The 25739-nt window shown below is 38.6% G+C and overlaps 3 protein-coding genes across 3 annotated transcripts; 2 read left to right on the forward strand and 1 right to left on the reverse strand.

The window, feature by feature from the left end:
• Positions 1–53: 53 nt before the first annotated feature.
• Positions 54–6316, forward strand: Hpf1 (Histone PARylation factor 1). The gene is made up of 5 exons (XM_074111073.1): positions 54–778; positions 1702–1850; positions 3562–3788; positions 5021–5274; positions 6119–6316. Exons 1-5 carry the CDS (start codon positions 155–157, stop codon positions 6179–6181), a joined length of 1317 nt encoding a protein of 438 aa, XP_073967174.1. The 5' UTR covers positions 54–154; the 3' UTR covers positions 6182–6316.
• On the reverse strand, positions 6314–13499 carry LOC141445277 (uncharacterized). The gene is made up of 6 exons (XM_074111072.1): positions 13330–13499; positions 10202–11069; positions 9952–10116; positions 8218–8796; positions 7650–7830; positions 6314–6582 (listed from the first exon to the last, which is right to left on the reverse strand). The coding sequence occupies exons 1-6, from the start codon at positions 13354–13356 to the stop codon at positions 6441–6443; spliced, it is 1962 nt and encodes a 653-aa protein (XP_073967173.1). The 5' UTR covers positions 13357–13499; the 3' UTR covers positions 6314–6440.
• A 360-nt stretch (positions 13500–13859) lies between these two features.
• Positions 13860–25708, forward strand: LeuRS (Leucyl-tRNA synthetase). The gene is given in 13 exon segments (XM_074111075.1): positions 13860–14058; positions 15549–15758; positions 16883–17084; positions 17087–17253; positions 17363–17607; positions 17946–18844; positions 18946–19204; positions 19317–19681; positions 20042–20310; positions 22085–22339; positions 23676–23885; positions 24614–24848; positions 25466–25708. Coding segments are annotated over 13 exon segments (3528 nt in total). The 5' UTR covers positions 13860–14055; the 3' UTR covers positions 25675–25708.
• The last annotated feature ends 31 nt before the right edge of the window (positions 25709–25739 follow it).

A 25739-nucleotide genomic window follows, 5' to 3' on the forward strand; every position in this document is an offset into this window, starting at 1 on the left:
GTGTAACAGGGACCGCACGACACGAACTTCGAGTTTCGTAGTAGCCTTGCAGATCTTATGTCAATCAGCTGATTCAGTCAGATTCCAGCGGGTACATTTTAGCCAACAGTTTTTGAGGCTTCAGGCACGTGCAGGGTATAAGTTTAGTGCTACCATGTCTGAAGAGTGGCAAGCATATCTCAGCGATCCTCGTACAATATGTAAATACGGTGAAAAATGCTATCAAAGCAACCCAGACCATCACACAAAATACAAACATCCACCGGTAAATTCTAAGCGCAAAGCGGAGGCCGTAAAACACCCGGCAAAACGATTTTCACCTTATTCTAAAAAGGAAAACACAGCTAACCGTTTCAAAAACAAAGCTAAAGAAACCGAACCAGTGAACAAGGACGTAGACGCTGACGCTGAGAAGCCAACTATTACCGAAAAACATGACCTTGCTAATGAATCACCAACAACTAGCAATCAGCAAAACACCGTCTATAATAGCTTTGTAGACATCATTAAACAACTACCGAAAGACCTTCCATATCACAATAGCACATCAGACCAGGAAATATACAAAGAGTTGTTTCTAGTAGAAATGCCGCCCGATTTCTTCAAATTCTATGAATGTTTGAAAGAAGACACAAAAGACGTAGACAAAACATTGGCTGGTGTTAATTTGCAGCTCATTGGGCCCTATGACTTGCTGACTGGGAAATTACCTGTATTGGATAATAAAGATTTATACTTGATACACTGGAGATTTTATTACGATCCCCCTGAATTTCAGGTAATAACAAATTGTTCTTTTTATAACATTAATCTATTTATTTTTTTAGTGATGGATAAAAGGGGAGGCCTTTGCCCAGCTGTGGGACATTATGGGATATATATACTAACTGTTGCCCGCGACTATGTCTGTGTTGTATTCGTTTATCTCTATCCTACAGGAACTATGCCATTTTCCGGGATAAAAACTATCCTATAACCTTCCCTGGGACAAACTATCTGTATAATGACTTTCATCTAAATTGGTTCAGCGGTTTAGACATGATTGAGTAACAAACATCCAAACATCTTCACAAAATTTCACATTTATAATATTAATAGGATATATAAAAATTAGTATAGATACAATACAATACAATGACTATTGTACACCAGAAATAGTAAGAGATACCGAAAACAGGTACACAGAAAAAAAAATTACAAGGTAAACAATAAGCGGTCTTATTGCTTAAGAGCGATCTCTTCCAGGCAGCCTTTTAAAGATTTTACACATAATGACAAATATGTTGGGTCTGGGATTATGGTTGAATCTGACACTATACCCAGTACTGTCTTTCCCAACTTGTAGTAAGGCACCTAACCTAACTGGCGAAACCCAAATGGGGGCCCCTTTGATATGGTCAATATGGTGGTAGCTTCACTCATAAACAGGCATGTAGACATCGATTTGCAGAAAATAATCTACTTCTACTTATGCCAGTAGCTACTTTTTACATAAGGGGCCCATGCCCAGGGACCCCGACTTCATAAAAACCTGAAAAGTCTTAATATTTTAATTTACATTAAAATAATGAATTTAGAATGACATTCAGATTTATAAGTGCCATCAGGACCCCATATTTTGATCAGCATTGGCTTACCCTGAGGCTTAAGTAGTGACTACATTGAAATCAAAACTAATACTTTGGCTGTACCATGTTTCAGGCAGTTTTAAAATCAAAGGATAAAACCGAGTTTCATATTGGATACTATCGGGATGACCCAAAATCACCACCTGTATTCATGGCCAGGGCTGACTCTTCTAAAGGCTGCCACCTTTCTCCATATGCTACTAATATATTTAGTGCTGTGTAGTAAGTATCATCAATAATAATAAAAAAATACATTTCAATTAATTGACAACCTTGTTCAGGCACAGACATGCCCCAAATTTGAGACTATCTTTATCTTTTTTTTATATTAATCTATAGCATTCTTATGCTTTAATACAAATGAGACTAAACTGCAGTTTTTTTTTTTCATTTCTGACATTGAAGTTTTGTAATTTTGGGAGTTATTTGAGCATATTTAAAAGTTCTATAATCATTGAACATATATTTTTTTTAACATAAAACTGACTGAAATTTATTATGAAAATAATAAATAATTTGAACTTTATACAGGATGATCAATCCAAATGGGTCATTAGGGAGAAGTCAGAAACTATGAAAGATAGCGAAATCTGTTCTTAATACAAAACTGGGAATCAAATCTTATGAAAATCTCTGTAAACTATGTTATATAACATGTTATATCAGCTATCACCAGATTCGATTCCTGGTTATGTATGAGTTAAATCAAAAAATTGAAAGCCATTTTTACACAACATAGTTTACAGAGATTTTCACCAGATTTGATTCCGGTTATGTATTTTTTTTTATTCAACTGGATGGCAGGCAACATGCAAGTGGGTCTCCTGATGGTAAGAGATCATGTATGAGTTAAATCAAAAAATTTGAATGCCATTTTATTAAATCTAAAATTGAAGGCATGGATCCGAAGAAAACATTTTTTCTTCTATTTTTTTTCGAGCCTTAAGTGCACCTGTGTGACTATGCCAGCCTCATTAGAAGACTCGATGCAAGATGCCATGATTATTGTATTGTCACTAGATTTACATAGGTATGCCAAATTTGAAGCCAATCAGACTACTGAAATTTATAACATAGTTTACAGAAATTTTGACCAGGTTCGATTCCCGATTATGTATGAGAGTTGAATCAAAAAAAATTAGTACCATTTTTATTAAATCTAAAATCGAAGCTATATTATGGTTCCTAAGAACAGATTTCGCTATCTCTAATAGTTTCTGATTTCTCCCTACTGACCCATTTGGATTGATCATCATGTTTAGTACAATTGGCAGCTATTTCCTCAATTCATTTCTTTTTAACCAACTTTTTAAAAAATATGTTTGGACACAAGGTTAAATTAGGTATCACAGTCTTCATCCTATAAGAATTATATCAAAACAGCTGTTGCCGGCGACTCTGTCCGCGTAGAATTCGTTTATCGCTATACTTCGGAAACTATGCAATGTTCCAGGACAAAGCTATCCTATGTCCTTACCCGGGACTTAAACTATCTGTATACCGAATTTCATCTAAATCGGTTTAGACGTGATGAGGTAACAAACAAACTGAATCATTGAAAACTGTTGCTTTGCTACTTTCTCTTAAGTTGGTTAAAAAAGATTAGGTTTTTACTGCATTACAAAAAAAGTGGATAATCTTGGCCTCTATTTTTATAGAAATACCAATTACTCCAGCCAGATAGAAAACGTTTTCGTGAATCCACAATTGTTACTTATGTAAAACTATAATGTACATACATAGTGATATTATGTATTTAATTTATATCCTGCCCATTAACAACAATTCGGCCAGTTTTTTTTTTTAATTAAAGTATTATTAACATTCTCATGATAATTACCACCTAGTTTGTCGTGTTTCACATGTTAAACATATTAAGTGAATCTAAATATCTTGCTAATCATGAACTTGGTTGTTTTATTTATTTTTCCAGTTCCTACCTTGAACATCAAAAGAAGTCTCCATTCACTGCAATGGCTTACAAAAAGATGATGGAGAAGGTCAAAAGCTGGGCAGAGAAACACAACTACTCAGTAGAAGAGTACAATGCAAAGAGGCGAACAAACCTTTGTATAACGAAGACACTCCATGGTGCTGGCATTATGGTGCCTTATGACAAGAAAACTCAGCTTGGATACAGAAAACTGGTGGAAAGTGATGGTAATATACTTCTATCTTCAACTATCACAAAAACTTGTTGGTACCTATATTTTGGAATCACCTAATAATCGACCGCGACTGCGCGAGACCGTGGATCGGCAAGCGCAGCGTAGGACGGCCACCAACGATATGAACAGATGACCTGGTTAAAGCCGCAGATTCAAGCGAAACTACTGGAGGTCTGTGGGCGATACCTATCTCCAACAGTGGACATCCTACATCCTACAGCTGATATGATGATGATGACTTAATAATATTCTTGTGTCAACTCACAGCAAGACTTTGATAATCTAGAATGTTGAGCGATTTGCATGTAAATGAACAGATGTAGTGAATAATATTTTACCATCGTATTTAGTCGGAAAAGTTCGTTTTATCTTGCTGTCTCAATTAACTTCAGTAAATTTCAATAAACTAGTTGAGAAAGCAACTTTTTCGACAAAATACGATGGAAAAACATTATTTAATAGATCTGTACGCCGTTTTCTCGCTTGTGTTGTGGCTCAGTGCGTCATTCTCATGTAGGTTTTCTGGGAGCGATAAAACGAATCCTGGTCACGCCTGCAGCGCCGGCTCTAGCCCTTGATCAAGGTAGAGCGAGAGGTCTACATCGCTTCCGCACCTCTCAAAAGGCGCCATGATCATTTTATTTTGCACTGGAAAATGGCGCCCCTTTCCTTCTGACATCTACAGAGACCGCTCCTCTTGTCCCACCCCAGAGTTGGCGCTGCACGCGTCTGGCCAACCGATATATTCCCCTGGTATCTAGCTCACATTGAACGTAGATAGAATTACAGGTGATAATGGAGTGTCCGCATTTATTCCCTCTGGTAGGATGTGAAGCATACAGGATGAACCACGTAAAAAAATCACGGATTTATAGGTACCTTGTAGGCGTACTGGGTTTGATTTAGTAGATCCGACACTGCGGCACTGGTGTTGTTAGATGGAATTATTGGATAATCATGTTGAATACCCAGTAATGCTGAAATGCACGCGCGAGCCCTTTATTAATTTTATATGTCGGTAGCTGGGTCCACTCTAAGCGAGACGCTTCGCGAGGCAACCGCATAAGGCGATTTTGTTCAACCCAGGATTTAAAATCGAATCGAAAATGGCTCTCCGTTTGGACCTGACTATTACAAACTTACCATACCTACTCATACTATGCCATGGTAAGTTTTTAAGCTGTCCATACAGGCGACTAATGCAAGGTTATTTCCTATCCACAGCAAATATCAAGAAATTGTTCACGAGATTAGAGGAAGCAAAATCCGAAGTAGAGAAAGATAAGGTTCTATCAGAATTGCAGCCAGTAATAACGTACGCTAACATAGCAGTTGACGAATGCGATTTCGGTACAGGCTTGGAGGTTGGCATAGACATGTTTTGTTCCGGCCTGAAGGAGCTGGAATCCAGTACATTGAATAGTTTGTGTTCTGTGTATTCACTCCTTAATCGAGCTGAATTTGGGAGTATAATTCAGGTACGTACGGCATAGAAATTAAATTGAAATACTTTTTTTTTCGGACTACAAATCCATAGAAAAAAAAAAAGTTTAGCCTTTTTCCAGGCCCCGCGAATTTAGATAAAAAGGTACAAAATAAATCATAGTCATTGTTTATATCTATTAACCTGTCCTCTCCCAGAGGCACAAATTTGTGCCCAAATTCCTTGATCCTGTTATCCTGGGAGATGACAGATTAATGAGCGATTCATTTAATAACTAATAATATTTTTAATGCCTTCAATACTTCAATTGACATTTGTACCTACCTTGTTGTAGTTATTGTACATCTAGCAAGGTCGATTAGGTATCTGTGTACATTTATGTGGTCGGTCGCTATAATAAACTGCCTGTAAAAGGGTTAAACAGCATATTATATTCTACCATTGCTCTGTGCAGGGTAGGGTTCTAACTTGAGAACATGAAATGCAAGAAAAAACAAAACGAATTGAAAGACAGCAATCGTAACTTTGTTTGACTTATTTGTGCTTCAGTGGGCGTTATTTCTTTACGATGTAAAATTTGAAAAGTAAGTCCATATGTGTGCATATGCAGTTCCTCCACCTCCACACAGTAAGAACACACACAAACCCATCTATCACCACCACCACAATACACTGACACGTTTCGAACTCAACCAGAGCTCATCTTCAGAGACCATACTACCAGATGTTAGACCCTAACATCTATGTATGGGTTTGTGTGTGTTCTTACAGTGTGGAGATGTAGGAACTGCATGAACACGCATATCTTGCATAAACTTAGCTATCATAAGGTCGCGGGTGAGCAAAGAAATTATTTTAGTTCATTTTTTTTGTTTCAGGCTCATCTTAGGTGCCGTCGCAAGGGACCCGACATGTCAGTTCTCAGTATTGGAAATAAATAACCATTCCGCTACTAACGATTGAATTGATAAAACAATTTAATTTATATAATTTTTTTTAAGTGACTTGTGAAACTGTTTAAACTTTTAGATTTTTTTTAAGCAATTAAATGGGTAATAAAACATTATTTTTTAATAGTAGAATATTTTTATTTCGTCCAAAAAAAAATCGTTTATATAACAAAAACAAAAAAGATTACAAAAATTAAACATGTCAAAAAATGTGGACACTATCCTTGCTGTTAAACTTAAATAAGAGATTTTATTCTTTAGGTTTATCTGCACTTGTTATGTGCAGGAAGAGTGTGATGGGGCAGTGGTCGCTGCCATAGACTTCGCTCCTGATCACGTTGTCGCACAGAGAGGGTAATAGCCTTTCAGACATCAAGAAGTAATCCAAGCGCCTGAAACAGAGTTCAACATTGCATAACTGGATCAAAGGCATAGTAAAAGAGGACAAGTAGGCTCACTACGTCACTACGAACAAAAGTACATCGCGCGGCTTAAATGTGTGCGCGCCGGTTGGCGCTGGTACGCACGCACACACTGATAATTTAAGGAGGATTTAGTTTTCTTTAGTCAAGGCTGCGCTGCCGTCGGTGCCGTACGTTTCGATTTTAGGTCGCTCGTCTTGCGCTCGCTTCGCGAGATGATCACACCTTTTACGTTTGCGTACTCATACTTACGTATTTTTTGTATTAGGTATAGTTGTAAATTAGTGGTATAAGTATAGTGTAATCGTTTCGTGCAAGGACACATATAATATAACGGCATAGAATCTGTCTGGTTTCACTAGACACAGACATTAGACAATTTTAAGTTAAATTTCGTACTAAAGTTATTTGCCGGTAGGTAATTAATCTAAAATAGACGTTGACAACCCTAAGCGTCCGCGCCGGAGTAGGCAGTTAAGTCTCCAAGGGTCGGAGTGGTCCTACTTGTCCTATTTTACTATGTCAAAGGTAACGTAAATTGTCTGCTCAAATATTTTGTCTTACTCATTTACGCATTTGTCTTACACAAATATACAACTATCTCTCAAACGTCATCAGTGTCGGAACAGAGACTGTATTGTGGCGGACACTCGTGTAAACTGTGTGAGCAGGGGAAATCTAATACAAATTTATTTTTCTTTTACCTATAGATAGTAGCAAAAATGACTGACAGACCACATCTAAACCAATGGAGCAGAAGGCTTGCTATTTGGCAGACATGAGAATCATGGAGGAGCACTAAGAAGGTATTTTTTTTATTTCCCACGGAATAAGAAACTAGACTATTTTTTATTCACGAGGGAATATTTAGCCGCACGACCTAGTTTATTCAAAGCTTTATAATCTATATTAGAAATGGCACCAGAATCAGTGGCTTTAACTCTGTAAAGACTGAGTAATTCTGCTTGAAGTTTCCATTTCAAGACGGATATGTATTAGAAGAAAAACAAAGTGAGCTAGGGTATAAAGGTACTCACCATCCAACATTTTTAGCTCTGCTGTTCATCATGTACGTCCAGAAGGTGTAAGCGCCGGTCTCCTGCGGTTTTAGGTGGCGGTAGGTGTCGACGAACCCGTCGCTCAGCAGCTCCGTCATCCCAGCTCTCTCCTCGGGCGTGAAACCAGCATTCTTCTTGTTTGACTTAGGGTTCGAGAGATCTGGAATAGAAGTAATAAATGAAACAACTAGATACGAGTGCCACTATCACGATAGTTTTTTGTGCATAAGCCATAGTTGACAACCCTAGAGCGAACGCCGACCGTAGGTATGAAAAGTTAAGTAACATACAAGTGATTGACTTCTGTACCTATCTGTTTTGTGCACTAAGCGTCAAGGCATAATAATATAATGCGGTCTTGTGATTGAGGCACTGGCACAATTTTGCAGTCCGCAATGTGCGGTCGCGTCAGCTAAAGCTTAAAATATACCAGCCAGCAGTGAACGCATAGGACAGTAATGTAATTGCACGCTCAGTGTCATAACAGTCATTAGTAAAAAGAAGTCAATATAAATGTCGGAATTAGCTATGCAGAAAAGGATCTTACCAATCTCGTTGTGTGCGACGTTCATGTCACCGCAAATGATGACGGGTTTCTTCTCGTTCAACGCTTTAACATGTTTGCGGAACTCCTCGTTCCACGTCAGTCTTTTAGGTAATGTGACTAGTTTTCGCCCCGCGTTAGGCACGTATGTACAGATCAAGTAGAATTGTTCATATTCCGCCGTGATTATGCGTCCTTCGTTGTCCAATTCTTCGTTCTCTAGCCCATACTGTACGTTCATCGCTAACTTGGTTGTGTATATTCCTACGCCTGCATACCCATCTTTGTCGCTGCCTTGCCAATAGGCGTGGTATCCGGGCAAGTTGGCTATCTCATCAGGCAGCTTGTCTTTAGCACATTTAGTTTCTTGAAGACATAATATATCTGGCTTTTCATATTTTATATAATCAAGACCCCCTTTACTCATCCAAGCCCTGATGCCATCGACGTTCCAACTGGCTATTTTCAGATTCCATTCTTTTCCCTGTGCATTCTTTGATGTATTCGAGAAATCAATGTTTTCGTAATCAGTTGTGGCTTTATTTTTGGGTGGTGCCTTCTGTTTTGTTTCGTCTGATGGTACTGCAACATCAATATTCAACCATCAATCAAATATATGGAGATTACCCAAAAATGCTTTCATGGCAATACTATATTAAAGCTTTTAGTTATATTGGACATGAATTATACATATTTTTACTTTTCTTGCATAAGTACTTACATTTTTTCTTTGTATGTGCCATAAACTACTTTTGCTGATGGCTTCTTATTAACAGTTAAATAAAATTCTGCTTAATATAAATAGGGTAAACTTTTATTTTTGAGGGAATCTTTTTAATACAGAACCCTACTTCTTATTAGTAAGAATAGATGCGAAAGTAACTCTGTCTGTGTGCTACCTCTTTACGCTTGTAAATCACAGAACCAATTTACATGAAATTTTGGTATGGAGATAGTTTTGAGATCCTGGGATAGACATAGGATCGTTTATATCCCGAGAAATTGCCGTTCCCTCGGGATAATATACGTATTTTTCACAGACGGAATCGCAGGCAACAGTTAGTACACATTATAATATTATCATATAATACTACATTTGACTTTAGAATTATGAAAAAAGAAGCAAGATAGTCAAACTACTTTTGTTAGTAATTAACGTTTCTACAAGCATCCAATACTATCAACCATATAATCATTTTCAAGCTTGCTAGCTCATTAGTGATTGCTTAACAAGTTTGGTATGAATTACAGTATTTAGAACTGCCCATGAGTGTTTGCCATCATAAATCTTTGTTTATAGCCTCTCTTTTTCTACTTTATAATAGCAGCCGTTATTTCCTACACCTATGGCGTAAGCCAAAGGACATGTTGTATAACGCACTCAAAATCACATTCACCATTTCTTTCTGTCAAATGATAAGGATATAAATAAACATTGTGAACGCAATCCTGATCGCCCGTATGTTAATCAATAAGGCCTTTGGTCTGTATAAAGTTGTAAGGGTCAGAAATGCAATGTTAGCCAACCCTAAAGATTGTCAATCTTTATTGGTAGAATAGAGAAGTACTGTATAAGCGTTCTCAAATGCACCTACATATTATAGAGGGTTTAACAATATATAAATAAAAGCATTTAACATAAAAATATTTAAAAAACCATTTATTAATTCAACATAGTCCAGGATAATAATAACACAATCACTTCAAGCTTAATAGACAAATAACAGTCTTAGTTACCCTTTTCATCTCCAGCCTTGCGTCGACGTCGGTTGGAGTCTCCGGCCTCGGGGCCTTCTTCAGTGGCTATGGCAGCCTCTGCTGCTTTCTTTGGCCCCCTCTTACCTTTAGTTGGCTTTGGCTCAGAAACTGTTTCTTCTGTTAATTCTTCATCTTTTACCTCATCTGAAATTAGAATAGGATGAATTATTTCCCCAAGTTTATTTTGAAATTTATTTCGATTTAACTCTTTTTTTTTTTGGTACAATACCTTTTTCATCTTTTTCTATGAATTTTCTTTTTTTAGTGACAGGCATCACCTCATCTTCATCAGCGTTTGTTTGCTTTCCAGAGCCTTTCTTTCCTTGGTTCTTCTTGCCTTTTGTTTCTTTTTTCTTATTTTCTTTCATAGGCTCCTCCTCTTCTGCATCTTCTTCACCTTCATTTTCAGGTGTTCGTTCTTTAGCAGGTTTTGCTGGACCACGCTTTCTTCCTTTAGTAGGAGGTTCAGCTTTAACATCTTCCTCACCAGACCCATTTTGTTCCTCAGGAACCTCAGGTTCAACTTCCTTGTCTGCTTTCTTAGTAGCCTTACGACCTCTTCCTTTAGGTGCTGCTTTTGGTTTCTCATCGCTTTCCTCATCTTTTTCTAACACCTCACTCTCAGTCTCTGGCTTTGCATTTTTCTTGCCTCTGGCTGAAATTTTGGTCTCCGTTTTGGCTTTGCTAGCTGCAGATTCTTTCTTGGTAGGCTTTTTTCGCCCTTTACCAGTTTTACCAGCTGGAGCTTCATCAGTGTGGCCATTGCTTTCAATATCCTCTTCAACTTCATCTGCATTTGAAACCTCATCTTCAGCAACATTTTTATCATCATTAGCTTCTTTCTCTTCTGAAGGTGCATCTGCAATTTTATTTTTTTTACTTTTTTTGGATGGCGGAGCTTCAGTCACTTCATTTGTTTCCTCCAGCCCATTGGTATCACCATTGGTAGCCTTTTTGCCACGTTTGTTGGATTTCTTTTCAATGACTGGAGCCACATCACCCACCTCATTTTCTGCTACATCCACCTCAGGCTCTTCAGCAGTTTTTGCTTTCCCTCTGCCCTTTTTAGGTGCCTCAGTATCTGCATTTGTAGGTTTCTGGAATGTAAATAAAACTATCATAAGATAGGCTAGTCTTGATTGCTCCAAACAATAAAGGCCAAAAACCATGTCTGTATAACACAGTTCTTTTGACTTTCTTAACCTTGTAAGTCCTGACATTTGTTATTATACATAGTTCTACAGACCAAGGCAAGAATTCAAAGTTTTGTGATTTTGAAAATTACTTGCATAAATTTAAGGTTCATATTTATTTGAAAAATATGTACTCCACCTTCATTTGTATATTCGGTAATGTCCGCTTCTCATAATGCCTGGTTTTTATGTAAAAAAAAACACAAATGATGGATTTGCCAGCCATACTGGTGATTTGACAGATTTGATGTAGAAAATGCGTCGAAATCTATCGGAGATAAGGCAAATCGATCCTTTTCATCTCAGCACCTCAAACAGGTAGGTTTTGCTATTAAAAATCAGTGAGAAAAATCACTTTTTTTAATGCTGAGGACAGGGGCAAAAAGTATATCAAAACAGCAACTCAATATAAGAATTGGTATTGATTACAATCTTAGATTTAATTTATAGTATTTATTTTCACTCAAGTAGGTCATTCTAAGGTAGATTTCGACGTATTTTCTATGACAAATCTGTCAAATCACCAGTATGGCTGGCAAATCCATAATTTGTGTATTTTTTTTACATAAAAACCAGGCATTATGAGAAGCGGACATTGTAGGAAACAGGTTTGTAGAACAGAACACAAATGGTGGACATTATAGAAAGCAAGCAGGTCATTTTTGCAAGTGAACATAATAAGAAACGAACATTTTAGGAAAGAGCCATCATAGGAATCAATAGGAAACAAAATAGCAGACATTATAGGAAACAGACAGAACAAGCCTGAGCCACCATGACACAATACCATGTAGATGCAATGAAAAAAAAAAAAGAATAACATTACTCTGACCAGATAGGTAAATTCTTATTATCTGGGGATAATAATGGGTTATTGCTTGACACAATCTTAACTTAAATAACTAGGTTAGTGCCTAAACTTAAATGGAGAGAGAATGAGCACCTGATTGCATTGCAGTGAAAAAATAATGGTCCAAAAAGAGCAACCCTTTCTCTAAGTTTATTTACTTTGTTAAACTTTTTCAAAAAGACATGATAGCAGTGCAATTATTTGAACAAAATAGTTTTTTTTTTTTCAGATCTGGCTACAGGTTTATATTGAAGAGGATAATGATGATAAGTATGGTGGAATGTGTGCATGAGAAATAAATGTGTCAATTTTTGAAAGTCTAAAACATAACTAATATTTATGTCGAAAACATATGGATCTACCTAATGATTTTTTCATATATACACACAATTCACCATTTCAACTTCTGTTAAACATGACAATTTTAACTCATGGCAAAATGTAAGAGCTGGTATGTGCAAACTCAAAATGAGCTTAATTATGTGTTTATGGCACACAAGATAGGCAACAAGCATTATACACTTAAATGCAGGTCTAAAGGCGAGAATACAAATAAATGTGCAGGAATATAAAAAAACCTTTATTCTAGTCTTGTTTCTTTCAAATATACCAAATTTACATAAATTTACATATATGTAAATTTGGTAAATTTACATATTGCGAATATATTCATGATTGAAAAAAAATGCCTACAATTTTGCATGGTTGCATGCCAAAGTATGAGAAATGATAATTAAAATGATGTTGTGTAAAGTGCAGGACAGTTGGCCAGCCTACTTTTCTATATAAAATTCTAAAGGACAACACAAATATGTATATGAAACAAGAAGTACTGCTCATTCTTAGCTTTTGTCTTGACTTCAGGTTAGGAGCATTAATTCATATCATTACATCGAATACGAGATTTAAAAAATGTATTTATTATACAATAAGAGCTTTTACCATAATTATATAGCTTTTTCTAAATGACCACTTTCAAAAACTGCGTATTACTCAATATACCAGTTGACAGTTGGGAGCAAAATTTTAAATTCGGATACGGCTCTTTCTGTGCAATAAAACAAAAAGAGCGCCAAGGGTGTTGACACCAACACGCGGCATTTAAAATCTTAAATCTAGTGTTAATTCAATCGCGCAATGATAAATGAGGAGCAATACAACATTATCCCACTATTAAGCATAATACCACATGGACAAAACGATAACGCTATCTAACTCGAGTATTTTAGCGATGATAAGTAGTAACAAAGCAAACCAGTTTGCTCGAGTGCTGTTCATTAGTTTTATGGCAGTAAATAATTGATAGTACGGTACCTTGGCTTTAACAGTCCGGGGTGCCATTGTAATAGTTAATTTAGAATCCAGAAACACTAATTTGGACCGTTTATTGAAAGTGAAAAAGCAAACGGCGGGACTTGCGCGTCGTTCTGTGAAGGATGGCTGGCGGGTGGCGGGCGAAAAGTTTCCGGTAAAAAATGACAGTAGGTTTTTGCAACTAGTGATGTCCATGGGGTTTAACTTAACATTTCAATAATTTACCGATTTTATATAGATAATAATTAATGAGATATTTTATTGCGATTGTTTTATTTGTATTAATATTTAGACATTTTTGACGACTAGTCGTTTGTTTTGAGTAATTTCATTACATACTGCTTTTAACTATTCACCTTGGTTGGAACTCGATAACAGTAACTTCTTCATCTCAGGCGGTTTATAAAGTGACCTAAACAAGCTTGTAATCTCTTGTTGACTGACTGTCACATTGACATTTGTGAATGTCACGAACGTGATCGAAATCTGGCCCTCTATTCCGTAAATTGAAGTTCGTATTTCGTATCATACCATCTCTCTCACTCTTGTATTAAATAGTATGTCAGAGGGATGGAACGACACGAACTTTGATTAACGAATTTCGTAGTAGCCCCGCTGCCGCCGCTGACTGTACTTTCAGACTGACTTTCAGACAGAAGTGCAACGTGTATCCCGGGAAGTTCAAGATATATTTTAATTATTTTATGTGTCTCTAAGACGGTCAAAATGGTAATGTTTCTTTTATTATCCTGTTATCACTAACTAATTCATTCATCAATTCTTATATTTAGGCAAATATCTGTTGAGGTTATGCCGTAAGGTGTTCTTGCGCTTCTTGGAATTTCTGTTTGTACACAGCAATATGTTTAAATTACACTGATACACCTTACTCTACAATAAATTGTAGCGGCTTATCTTATCAAAAATTATGAACATTAACTTGGTTGATTTTGCGTTAAAGTGCCTAGAACAGAGTTTACTTGAATAATTTTCCTTGAACAATATGGAGCTGGGTGGCTGATGTAAGAAATACTGATTCATTTTTAATAATAATAATAATAAATTCATTTATTTGGGGCAACTTGGCCCATACAATAAATACCTTACAGACTAACATATATTTATAATCAATAATATAATGTTTTCATGAGTTGAATAAAGTTTGTTTATAAACTTAAATTAGGACACATTCTAAAATATATATTCTTAGGGTAGGAGGAAACATTCTAAAAGTTTCAGCAAGTTAAATGATAAGAACATATTGGAAGGCAACATACAATAAACAACCCTGAATAAATGACTGATTACTGAACTAGCTATCAAACATATGACTGAACTAGCTATCAAACATACAACTTTCTCCGCTGTATCTATTATTATTGTTATTAGAATAATTTAACAAAATGACATGTAATAATGATATTACCAATAAATGAGTATGAGTATTTTCACTTGGATGTTGTTCAAATGTAGAAGTGTGGAAACTAAATAATTATTTTTTCACTTAATATTTTGTAGTATAGTGACTCCTATATAACACCAGACTAGTTGGTGATCAATTTGTTAATTTAGCTCATGGAATGGTATAATACACTGTCATATAAAACTAAAAAGCACAAACCTATTATTGTATACCTTATATTATAAAAAAAAATCCTTATATAAATTTTGTATTTTCATTGGAACAAGCAAGACTAGAATATTATTTTTTAAGTTAATCCATATAGTGAATGCTACTAAGCTGCTATATTGTTGTGTTTTGTGTTATAAGTTTATCAGTGTGTACAGTTGTACTTAAACTTCAGAGCAAAAATTTTATCACAAATATGTGAACACAACTCGATTGTTAAGGCATAGAACTCTGTTCAGATATTTTTGATTTAATTTTTGCTCAGAAGTTTAACTTTTACCCATCATTCGGCAGTATTACTTGTCTCCCAACGCCCCACAACAAGCGCCTGATGCCGCCATTCTAAACGCCGCGTTTCATGCCCTCAGTCAAAATGTATAAAATTGTGAGAGTACGAAGCATGTAAAGGTTTTTTCCTCTGCTATCCTTTGTTATAAAATATTCTAGAAAATTTGACTGAGGCCACGGAGCACGACGCCCGGAGCTCGCGGCTCGGACGCTTGCTGCGTTTGGCGCCTAAAGCAGAGCAGTTAATTTTAATTTAACTATTACAATAATTTAAATTTAAAGAAAGATTCCTTTTTCACAGACCACTCTAGACCGCAAAGGCACTTTCAAGGTAGAGTACCTTCAAGAAATTGAGAAGAAGGTACAAGCAAAATGGGACGCCGAAAAGATATTCGAAGTGGAAGCTCCCACAGACGGCAAACCACATGAAAAGTTCATGTGTACCTTCCCTTTCCCGTACATGAATGGCCGCCTCCATCTTGGACACACATTTTCATTGTCCAAGTGTGAAGTAAGTACTATTTTTATCTTTACATAGTATACAAGAATGTTACTTCTCGCCGTCTGACTCTTTGTATGTATTATGTATGTTGACATTTTTTAACTATGCAACAGATTTTAAAGCAGGTTTTCACCATCAGATAGATAGTTTCACATAGGTTTATACATGCGTATAACTAGCGGGATGAACTGGACTTCTTCTTGAAGGACTGGCCCTTGTATGCAGGGGACAGAGAGCAGTGGAAGTATTGGGGGGAGGCCTTTGCTCAGCAGTGGGACGGGATAGGCTAACAATAATAATAATAATAACTAGCGACGTACATTGGCTTCGTGCGGGTGTATATAGTAATTTCGCACACATTTGATGCGCCGATGCAGTACCCTAGTAAAGAAGTATGGAATAATGTTTTTCCTTCGTATTTTGTCCGATAAGTTCGCATTTATCTTGCTTTCTCAACAAGCTTACTGAAGCTAATGAGGGCTATCGAGTATGGATTCGCCGCTAGAGGCGCTAGTGTAGCGTGAGGTCTCCGAAATGTCAAATGTCTCTGTTTTTGGGTGAGCTGCGCGGGTTTATTTATAATTAGAATATTTTTGTGAATATTTCGCACTAGCTGAAATTTATTACGGCAATTATGCGTCACGGGGCAATGAATGTCGGTGTTTTGAGAGAGTTTTGTCTTTCGGAATCTTTTTTTCCGAACAAAACGGGCTACGCAACACTGTGGATCCTCGATATTTTTATGGTACGGTTTTAAGGTGAATTAAATATGATTTTAATCTAATTTTGCCCGTAATAACAGGCTTTGAAAGCCTAACTTAAAAACCTCACAGTGGCAGTGGCGCCATCTAGAGAAAGACAAGATAAATACGAACTTTTCTGACATAATACGACGGCAACACTTTATTCAGTATACCTGTACCCTACATACTCTTCTGTCTGCGCGAGCGCAGCGTGCCGCGCGTCGAGCTGCAGTGCTGTGTGCGGTTCCATCGTGAACGCACTCGCCTCTTAGGTAATAGCTAATAGCGGTTTAGTCTCCGCAACTCGACGATTTTTTACCCGACTACCCAAGGGAGGGTTCTGTTTTTCGAGCATATGTATGCTAATTTGATTGCATTTATTATTTGCAGTTTGCGACAAGATACTACAGATTGAAAGGGAAGATGGTGCTCTTTCCATTTGGTTTCCATTGCACCGGAATGCCCATAAAAGCCTGCGCGGACAAACTCAAGCGAGAAATGGAGCAGTTTGGATACCCTCCAGTTTTCCCTGATGAAGAAGAAGTCGCAGTGAAAGATGAAGGGGACATTATACCTAAAGACAAGAGTAAAGGGAAAAGAGTAAGGCTGTTGCTAAGGCAGGTGCTGCTAAGTACCAGTGGCAGATTATGCAGAGCATAGGTGTTCCAGACGAAGAGATCAAAGAGTTTGCTGATGAGCATTATTGGCTGGACTATTTCCCGCCAAGAGCTGTTAGCGATCTTCAAAGAATGGGAATTCATGTAAGTATTTGTTAATATGTCGCCTTGCACCCGCGCGAGTTAGCGGAGGCCCTTAACAAAGCTCTGAATGTAGCACTAGCACTTACATTATGAACTTACTTTTCAATAGGTGGATTGGCGTCGCAAGTTCATAACGACCGACGCGAACAAATTCTTCGATTCGTTCGTGCAATGGCAATTCCACCACCTCCGCGAGCGTAACAAGATAAAGTACGGCAAGCGGCACACGATATTCTCGCCGCGGGACCGGCAGCCCTGCATGGACCACGACCGCAGCAGCGGCGAGGGCGCCGGCCCGCAGGAGTACACGCTCGTTAAGATGGAAGTGTTAGAACCGCTGCCGGAAGTCTTCAAGTAAGAACTTTAACAAACCACTTGTCACTTGCTTTCGCTTCGTTCGCGTGAACCTGGCTGTTTCCGATGCCGAATCGTGATCTGGCATTGGAATTGAAATTTTGTGATTTGCTTGAAATTCTCGTGAGGATTCTCCAAAATTATGTTGGTGTTCTTTTGTGTTGTATTAAAAACACCCGCGCAAAATTGCACATCTCTGAATGCAGCGGTTGAGATTTTGAAATTTAACACGCGTAAATCCCGATCCCGTTTAAACACTGGTTTCAAAAATAACTAATATGCCAGAGATCCAGCCATCTTCAAACTAAATTGTATTGCATCTGTTTTTTCGATTTTAGGTCTTTTAAAGGAAAGAAGATCAGCCTGGTAGCAGCGACGCTGAGACCAGAAACAATGTACGGCCAAACAAACTGCTGGGTTCACCCTGACATCAAATACATAGCGTTCGAAACCATCAAGGATGGAATTTTCGTGTGCACAAAACGCGCTGCCAGGAACATGGCTTACCAGGGTTTCACAGACAAGGATGGAGAGTTCAAAATTCTCAAAGAAATAGTAGGCCAAGATATGTTCGGCATATCTCTGAAATCACCACTGACTTGTTACCCCAAGATCTATGCGCTGCCGATGCTGACGATCAAGGAAGACAAAGGTACGGGGATCGTCACAAGTGTGCCCTCAGATTCGCCTGATGATTATGCCGCCCTGGTTGATCTACAAAAGAAGCCGGCGTTCCGCGACAAATATGGCATAAAAGACGAAATGGTCCTCCCCTTCAAGCCGGTCCCGATTCTCGAAATCCCCGAGCTAAGTAACCTGTCAGCTGTATACTTGTACGAGAAACTTAAAATTCAAAGCCAAAACGATAAAGATAAACTTACAGAAGCGAAAGAACTGGTCTACCTCAAAGGCTTCTACGACGGGGTATTACTAGTTGGTGAATATAAGGGGCAGAAAATTCAGGATGTAAAGAAGCTTCTGCAGACCAAGCTTATTAAAGAAAACGGTGCCGTTATATACTACGAGCCTGAAAAAACCATCATGTCGCGGTCTGGTGACGAGTGTGTCGTGGCGCTGTGTGACCAGTGGTACCTGGATTATGGAACGGACGAGTGGAAGGCCCAGGCCGAGAAGTGTCTCGCAGAAATTAACACGTACCACGACGAGGTTCGGAAGAACTTTCAGGCTACTCTAAACTGGCTGCATGAATATGCGTGCTCAAGAACTTATGGTCTTGGTAAATGTGATACCTATTTGAAATGCTTCTTAACCATATTTCTAATCTTTTCATGTGTGAGTGTGATAGGTAATAATATTAATAATGATTTTGTTTTTCAGGAACCAAATTACCATGGGACCAGCAGTGGCTAATAGAGTCCCTGTCTGACTCCACAATATACAATGCTTATTACACCATAGCGCACTATATCCAGGGCGGCACGTTCCGCGGAGATAAAAAGAACGCTCTTGATATAAAGCCGGAACAGATGACACTCGAGGTTTGGGATTACATCTTTTTCAAAGGTGCGCCCTTCCCGAAACACACGAAGATACCAAAGAAATCTTTGGATCTGATGAAAGCCTCTTTCAATTTCTGGTAAGCTAAACACCAAAACGAACGAATGAATTTTAAAACACCCTTGTAGATAAATCTCCCTCCAGGCGTATTGGGTTAGTTTTTTTTTTACTGAACTTACTCTTCGTTTTAGGTATCCAGTAGATGTGAGAGTGTCAGGAAAAGATCTGATTCAAAATCATTTAACATATTACATTTACAACCATTGTGCTATTTGGCCGAACGAAGAGGATAAATGGCCGAAAGGTATCAGAGCGAACGGCCATCTGATGTTGAATTCGGCGAAAATGTCCAAGAGTGAGGGTAACTTCTTGACCCTGGCGGAGAGTATTGAGAAGTTCAGCGCCGATGGAATGAGGCTGACTCTAGCGGATTCTGGGGACTCGGTGGAAGATGCCAATTTCGTGGAGAGCACGGCTGATGCCGCCATTTTGAGACTGTACACGTTTATTGAGTGGGTAAAGGAGATGATGGCAGCGAAGTCTACGTTACGAACAGGCAAGTCTGTTAAATAAAAAAATACTACTTATTTTGAGGATTAAATAGTTAAGATTAGGTTTACATTATTTCCGCTTGCTAGTATCGCTAATGTGACTTTGCCTGTCTTTTTGTCACAAAGGACTAAATTAGCTACTCGAAAGTAAATAAACTCAACGGAATTAGAAAATGAGTTGGTGGTATTCATGGGCAGTGGTGATAATTTCCCATCATAAATTAAAAGACAGTAATAATTGAAAAATAAAAACAAAAGTATGTATTCAAAATCATAATCATAACTGTAGCTGGCTTGACTCAGTGTCTAGCTGTAGTATATATTTCGTAATGAAGTAAATAACTAAGAGTACCTTATACTTACAGGCCCATACAACTTCCACGACAAGGTGTTTATCAGCGAAATGAACATGAAAATCAACCAGACAGACGACAGTTACAACAAGATGTTGTTCAAGGAAGCGCTAAAGAGCGGCGTGTTCGAGCTGCAGGCCGCCAGGGACAAGTATCGCGAGCTGTGCTCCGAGGGCGGCTTGCACGGGGAGCTGGTGGCGCGCTACATAGACACGCAGGCGCGGCTGCTGGCGCCGATATGCCCGCACGTGGCTGAACATGTGTGGGAGCTGCTCGGAAACGTGAGTACTCGTATAATTATTAGAGCCCGGAATTTTGCGTGCGGCTATTGACAGAATGTGGGGGGAGAGCACCGCTTTTTAATTTACCTAAATAAACAGCACTTGCAAGAAAATGCCTACTTACCTTATCAACTCTTTATAGATTATAGATATCTAATAAATATGTATTGACACTGGGAGCTTCAATCTTGAAACCTCAATCAATAGGTAGGTATTTTCTGTTTTATTTTATCAAAGGGTAGGCAAACAAGCTACGTAACATTAAGCGGTCTCAGAGGGATCTTTTCTCGAGTTATAAAATATAAAGATTTTCGTAATAGTTGTGATTGCAATAAAGTAACTTGAACGGATTAAACTTTCCGATATTTCGAACTTTTTCCATCATTGACCGCTGAAAAAGTACGTACCATCGGAAAGTTTCAGGTTTCGATAACATCGATAAAAGGCGGTGCTCTCTCTCTACAATCTGTCAATAGGCACACGCAAAATTCCAGGCCCTAATCATTATCATCATCCCAGCCTATATGACGTCCCACTGCTGGGCACACGCCTCCTTTCAGAATGAGACGGCTGGGGCCGTAGTTCCCACGCGGGCCCAGTACGGATTGGGAACTTCACACATTGATTTACTTCCGACTTGCTGAAGAAACCGTGGTAGCCTAGTGGTTTGACCTATCGCCTCTCAAGCAGAGGTTCGTGGGTTCAAACCCACGCCCGCACCCCTGAGTTTTTCGAAATTCATGTGCGAAATTAAATTTGAAATTTACCATGAGCTTTATACGGTGAAGGAAAACATCGTGACGAAACCTGCATACATGGCCCAAGCTCTCTTATTCTAAGAGGAGGCCTGTGCCCAGCAGTGGGACGTAAATAGGCTGGGATAGGATGGCTAAAGAAACGACGATCGATATTCTCCATTTGTTTGATTTTAGTGTTCGTTTTGCTCGTAGCTATTATTATCGGTCTAAGCATATCTAATGCGAAAAGCTATGGATATTAATAATGAAACTAACACCTTGTGAATAAGAATTGTCTATATATACCTACCTATTCATTTGCGCGATACACCGGGGCAAACGCTCTTTGTTGGACCTCCCACGAGGTGGGCTGATGGCCTAATTAGTCGCTTCTTGTGATGAAGGACATTAAATCGCGACTTTTCATTGTTAAGCCTTTGAGAGTGGCTTCAATTTAATATTGGATTTTTTTCTATCTGTTGTTGCTGCTGATTATGATGACATTCATGAATTGTCTGACTCGTATATGAACTCCAATCCTTGAAATACAAACCTCGCTCCATCGCTACCACACGTACAACTTATAGGACAGCAACGTCTGTACGGTCAAGGACTTTAATTCATGCATTCACCATGGAACCATTTCACAGTAAACGTCATAGTGACATTGCATTAATTAACAAGGAAAATCGTAATGACTTTTCCTTTGAGAAGGTTCCATGGTGGCTCATGACATGAATTAAAGTCCTTCACTGTCCTCTTCCATATTAAGAGCGTTTATACCTGCTGAGCTGGCAAATATTATTCCATAAAATAAAAATAAAAGTCTATTATTCGTGATAGACTTTTATATTCTTTAAAAACGGTCAAATGTTTATTAACGGTTTTTAAAGAAAATAAATGTCTATCACGAATTGGAGAACAGACCACATTTTTAATTTTCATTAAATTTTTATGGTATAATCGAGAAACACAAACAAAAATGCAACGTTGCCAGCTCAGCAGGTTTAAACGTTCTTAACTTGTTTGTTTTACAGAAAACTAGCATTCTCCACGCGCGTTGGCCAGTGGTGGACGAGATCGACGAAGTGGCCGTGAAAGCGAGCAACTACTTCATGGATGCGACTCACAACTTCCGCATCTACCTGAAGAATCACTGCGCGGTCAAGAAAGCGAAAAAGGGCGAGGCGCCCAAGCAGGAGCCGAAGCCCAATAAAGCGGTGATTTGGGTTGCCAAGGAGTATCCACGGTGGCAGCATATCATACTCACCACACTTAAGGAGCTGAACGGTGTAAGGTTTAACAGCTCATTATTTTCAACCGACTTTAAAAAACTGATTGACAACTGACTTTAGACGACTGGATGGCCAAGTGGTTAGAGAACCTGACTACGAAGCTTGAGGTCCCGGGTTCGATTCTCGGCCGGGGCAGATATTTGTATGAATAATACGAATGTTTGTTCTCGGGTTTTGGATGTTTAATATGTATTTATCTATATAAGTACGTTTATCCGTTGCCTAGTATCCATAGTACAAGCTTTGCTTAGCTTGGGACTAGGTCAGTTGGTGTCGAGTGTCCCAAGCTATAAAAAAAAAATTAGTAATTCATTGGTTTGGGAAGGGGTATGGGGAAATTTTAATGCCTTGCTCTTTTGCCAAAATGAGGTTTGAATATGGAAATGCGATACAATTTCATTATTTAGGGAGGTGTCTACACATATTTTATTTATTTACTTTAGACCATCTATTTCGATTCGATGAACCCACGACCCTCTGCTTGAGAGGCGATAGGTCAAACCACTAGGCTTCTATACTACGAAGTGTATAATTCGAACTTCGTATTTTGCCGTCCCGCTGACGCTTATATTATAGTGAGAGGGACGGTACAATACGAACTTCGATTTTCGAATTTCGTAGCAGCCCCCCTTGTCTAAACCCGGATGTTTAATCCCATGGAAAAAATGTAAACGAAGGTGTTGCCGTTATCAAAAAACATTTGCAGAATCCAAGATATTTTATTCTTTTCACATTTGCCAGAAATCGACTTCCCATTAAAAAATTGTTTTTCTTAATCAAGATAAAATATTTTAATTTATTGATGAAAATCTTTACTTTGGCGTTTACTACGCTTTGATATATTAATTTACAAAGAGAGTACTGTTTTCGTATGCATAATTTATTTATTGTCCTGGTATTACATGCGGGTTTTCAAGCTGTGGGCCGCTTGACGCGAGACGTCACTCAATGCACTAACATTCGAGACTGAATTCGTAATCGTTTTCCAGTGACTCTTGTTCTGTTTTTTTTTTACTGTCGACATTGTTGTTATATTTTTATTGTACTTTAGTTGTTCATTTTTGTATGAAAGGATGGACTCCAGTCTGAGTACTTCTCGGTCTAAAGACGACTTGTAAGTTATCTCCCATAAAAACGGCTCTTTTTATCGAAAATAAAAAAAAACATGGCAACAACAGAACTTTATATAATATTTCTAGCAGGCCTTGAAATCCCCTGAAATGTCACTTTGACAATGACAAAACTTTGTTTACATTTTTTCCATGGGATTAAAAATCCGGGTTTAAACTGGACTTAAGAGATATGCAACCTATTTATTGCATTTTCCATCCAGCCGTCCGGTCTCCCTGACAACAAGGTGATCTCAACCAAGCTGGGCGCTATTCCTGAACTCAAGAAGTACATGAAGCGAGTTATGCCCTTCGTACAAATGACGCGCGACCACGTGGAGAGGGTCGGGCTCGACGCGCTGTCTCTGGGACTGCCGTTCGATGAAATGGCTGTGCTTAAGGATAACAAGCAGTATTTGCTCAATGCTTTGGACGTAAGTACAATTTAAGTTAGAATTATGTTAAGTTTTCCGAGATATCGTATAATTGAGTAGTGTTTTGGGTAAAAAACAAATATTTTATATACTCAGTTAGTTAGATTATCAAGAGGATACCGATCACGTGTTTTTAGGGTTCCGTAGCCCTGGCATCTGGCATAGAAGTGATTGAGTAAGAGCTTAGTGTATCGTTGCCGGCCCCGAACGTGTTAAAAAGTTGTGCACGACGTGTCTTGAACCGGCTATATATTGTTTAATTGACAAAAAAAATACGTGTCCAGTATTTTTTGATAATTTAACTCACGGAGTAGCTTGATTTTTTATGACACTAACCTATTCTCATTTGTTGAATGAAGTATTTACTTATTTAGAATTAATTCTCACTAGACATAACATCTGTACCAATTTTTTTTTAGCCTCAAGTAGATTTAGGGTCTCCCCAAACCTATCGACGCAGAATCGGCTTGCCGATCAAAAATTCTACGTCCACGCATAAGAGCGAAAAAGACGTCGATCGGCTCGGCCGACGCGAAACAACGTTTACCGACGGGGAGACGTCTTTTTCGCTCTTATAGCGTGGACATAAAGCGTTTTTTTGGTCGGCTTAAGCCGATTCCGCGTCGATAGATGTGGGGACACCCTTACGATGCTTCCACATACACGTCTGTAGCCGGCTTTAACCTTCACAGAAAACTTGCGTGTAACACTGTTCATTTGTTTTTCAGCTGGACTCTCTAGAAATTGAATACACGGAGAGTCCCGATGCGCCTGAGAAAACACGAGAAGACTGCGCGCCGGGCCTACCCCACATCTCATTCAGCGCGACCCCGGGGGTGTCTGTATCGTTAGTGAACCCAGCCCCTATGAGCGGTCTATTCACGGCCTCTGTTTCGCTCTCTGATGGAGACACCGTCGAACGACTCAAAGCAAAGCTTGCCAAGGAAGTCAAGGCGATAAAAGGTGAGATGAGATATAATTAATTTTAAACATAAGGAAATGTATTATAGGAAATAGCAAAGAGGTTATTCAAAATTCCAAGATAAGGCTGCCAGTATCTTTTGATTTGGAACCTTGCCTAAGGGGGGTCATTTTAATAATGTTATTTTTTAAATGTACTTTTTAATGGATAGTTGAATATAACATAAATAATAATTATGTAATAAGTAAAGCCATGGTGGCCTAGTGGTTTGACCTATCAATTCGTGGGTTCAAACCCCGGCCCCGGCCCACACCTCTGAGTTTTCGAAATTTATGTGCGAAATTACATTTGAAATTTACCATGAGCTTTATGGGGAAGGAAAACATCGTCAGGAAACCTGGCCACACCTGTGAAGTAATTCAATGGTATGTGTGAAGTTCCCAATCCGCACTGGGCCCGCGTGGGAACTACGGCCCAAGCTCTCTCATTATGAGATGCCTGTGCCCAGCAGTGGGACGTAAATAGGTTGGGGTGATGATAATGAATAATTCTGTATTTGCTTGCTTATGTGCACCTTTCTTGTCACCCCAATCATATTTTTTTTATAAGGATGTGCACCTTTCTTGTCACCCCTATCATATTTCCGTTTATTTCTCAGATGTGAGCGTTCTCAAGCTGTGGCGGTATGTGGACCCATCGCTTGGCCCGCGCAAGATCCCAGTGGCCGGCGACCACGAGACGAAGTGCGTCATTTTGGAAAGCGCCGGAGTACTGAAAGTGGACGTCGCGGCCGGCACGGTACAGCTCGCACATAACGGCAAGAACATCGAAGTCGGCACGCAACTGGTCTATACCTACGACAAATAGTATTCTAAGTTTTAAATAAACTATTTATTTATTACTTAGCTTGTGTTTTATGTTTAATCCGTGCT

The sequence above is a fragment of the Choristoneura fumiferana genome, chromosome 2 (assembly GCF_025370935.1).
Source record: "Choristoneura fumiferana chromosome 2, NRCan_CFum_1, whole genome shotgun sequence".
NCBI classification, from domain to species: Eukaryota; Metazoa; Arthropoda; class Insecta; order Lepidoptera; family Tortricidae; genus Choristoneura; species Choristoneura fumiferana.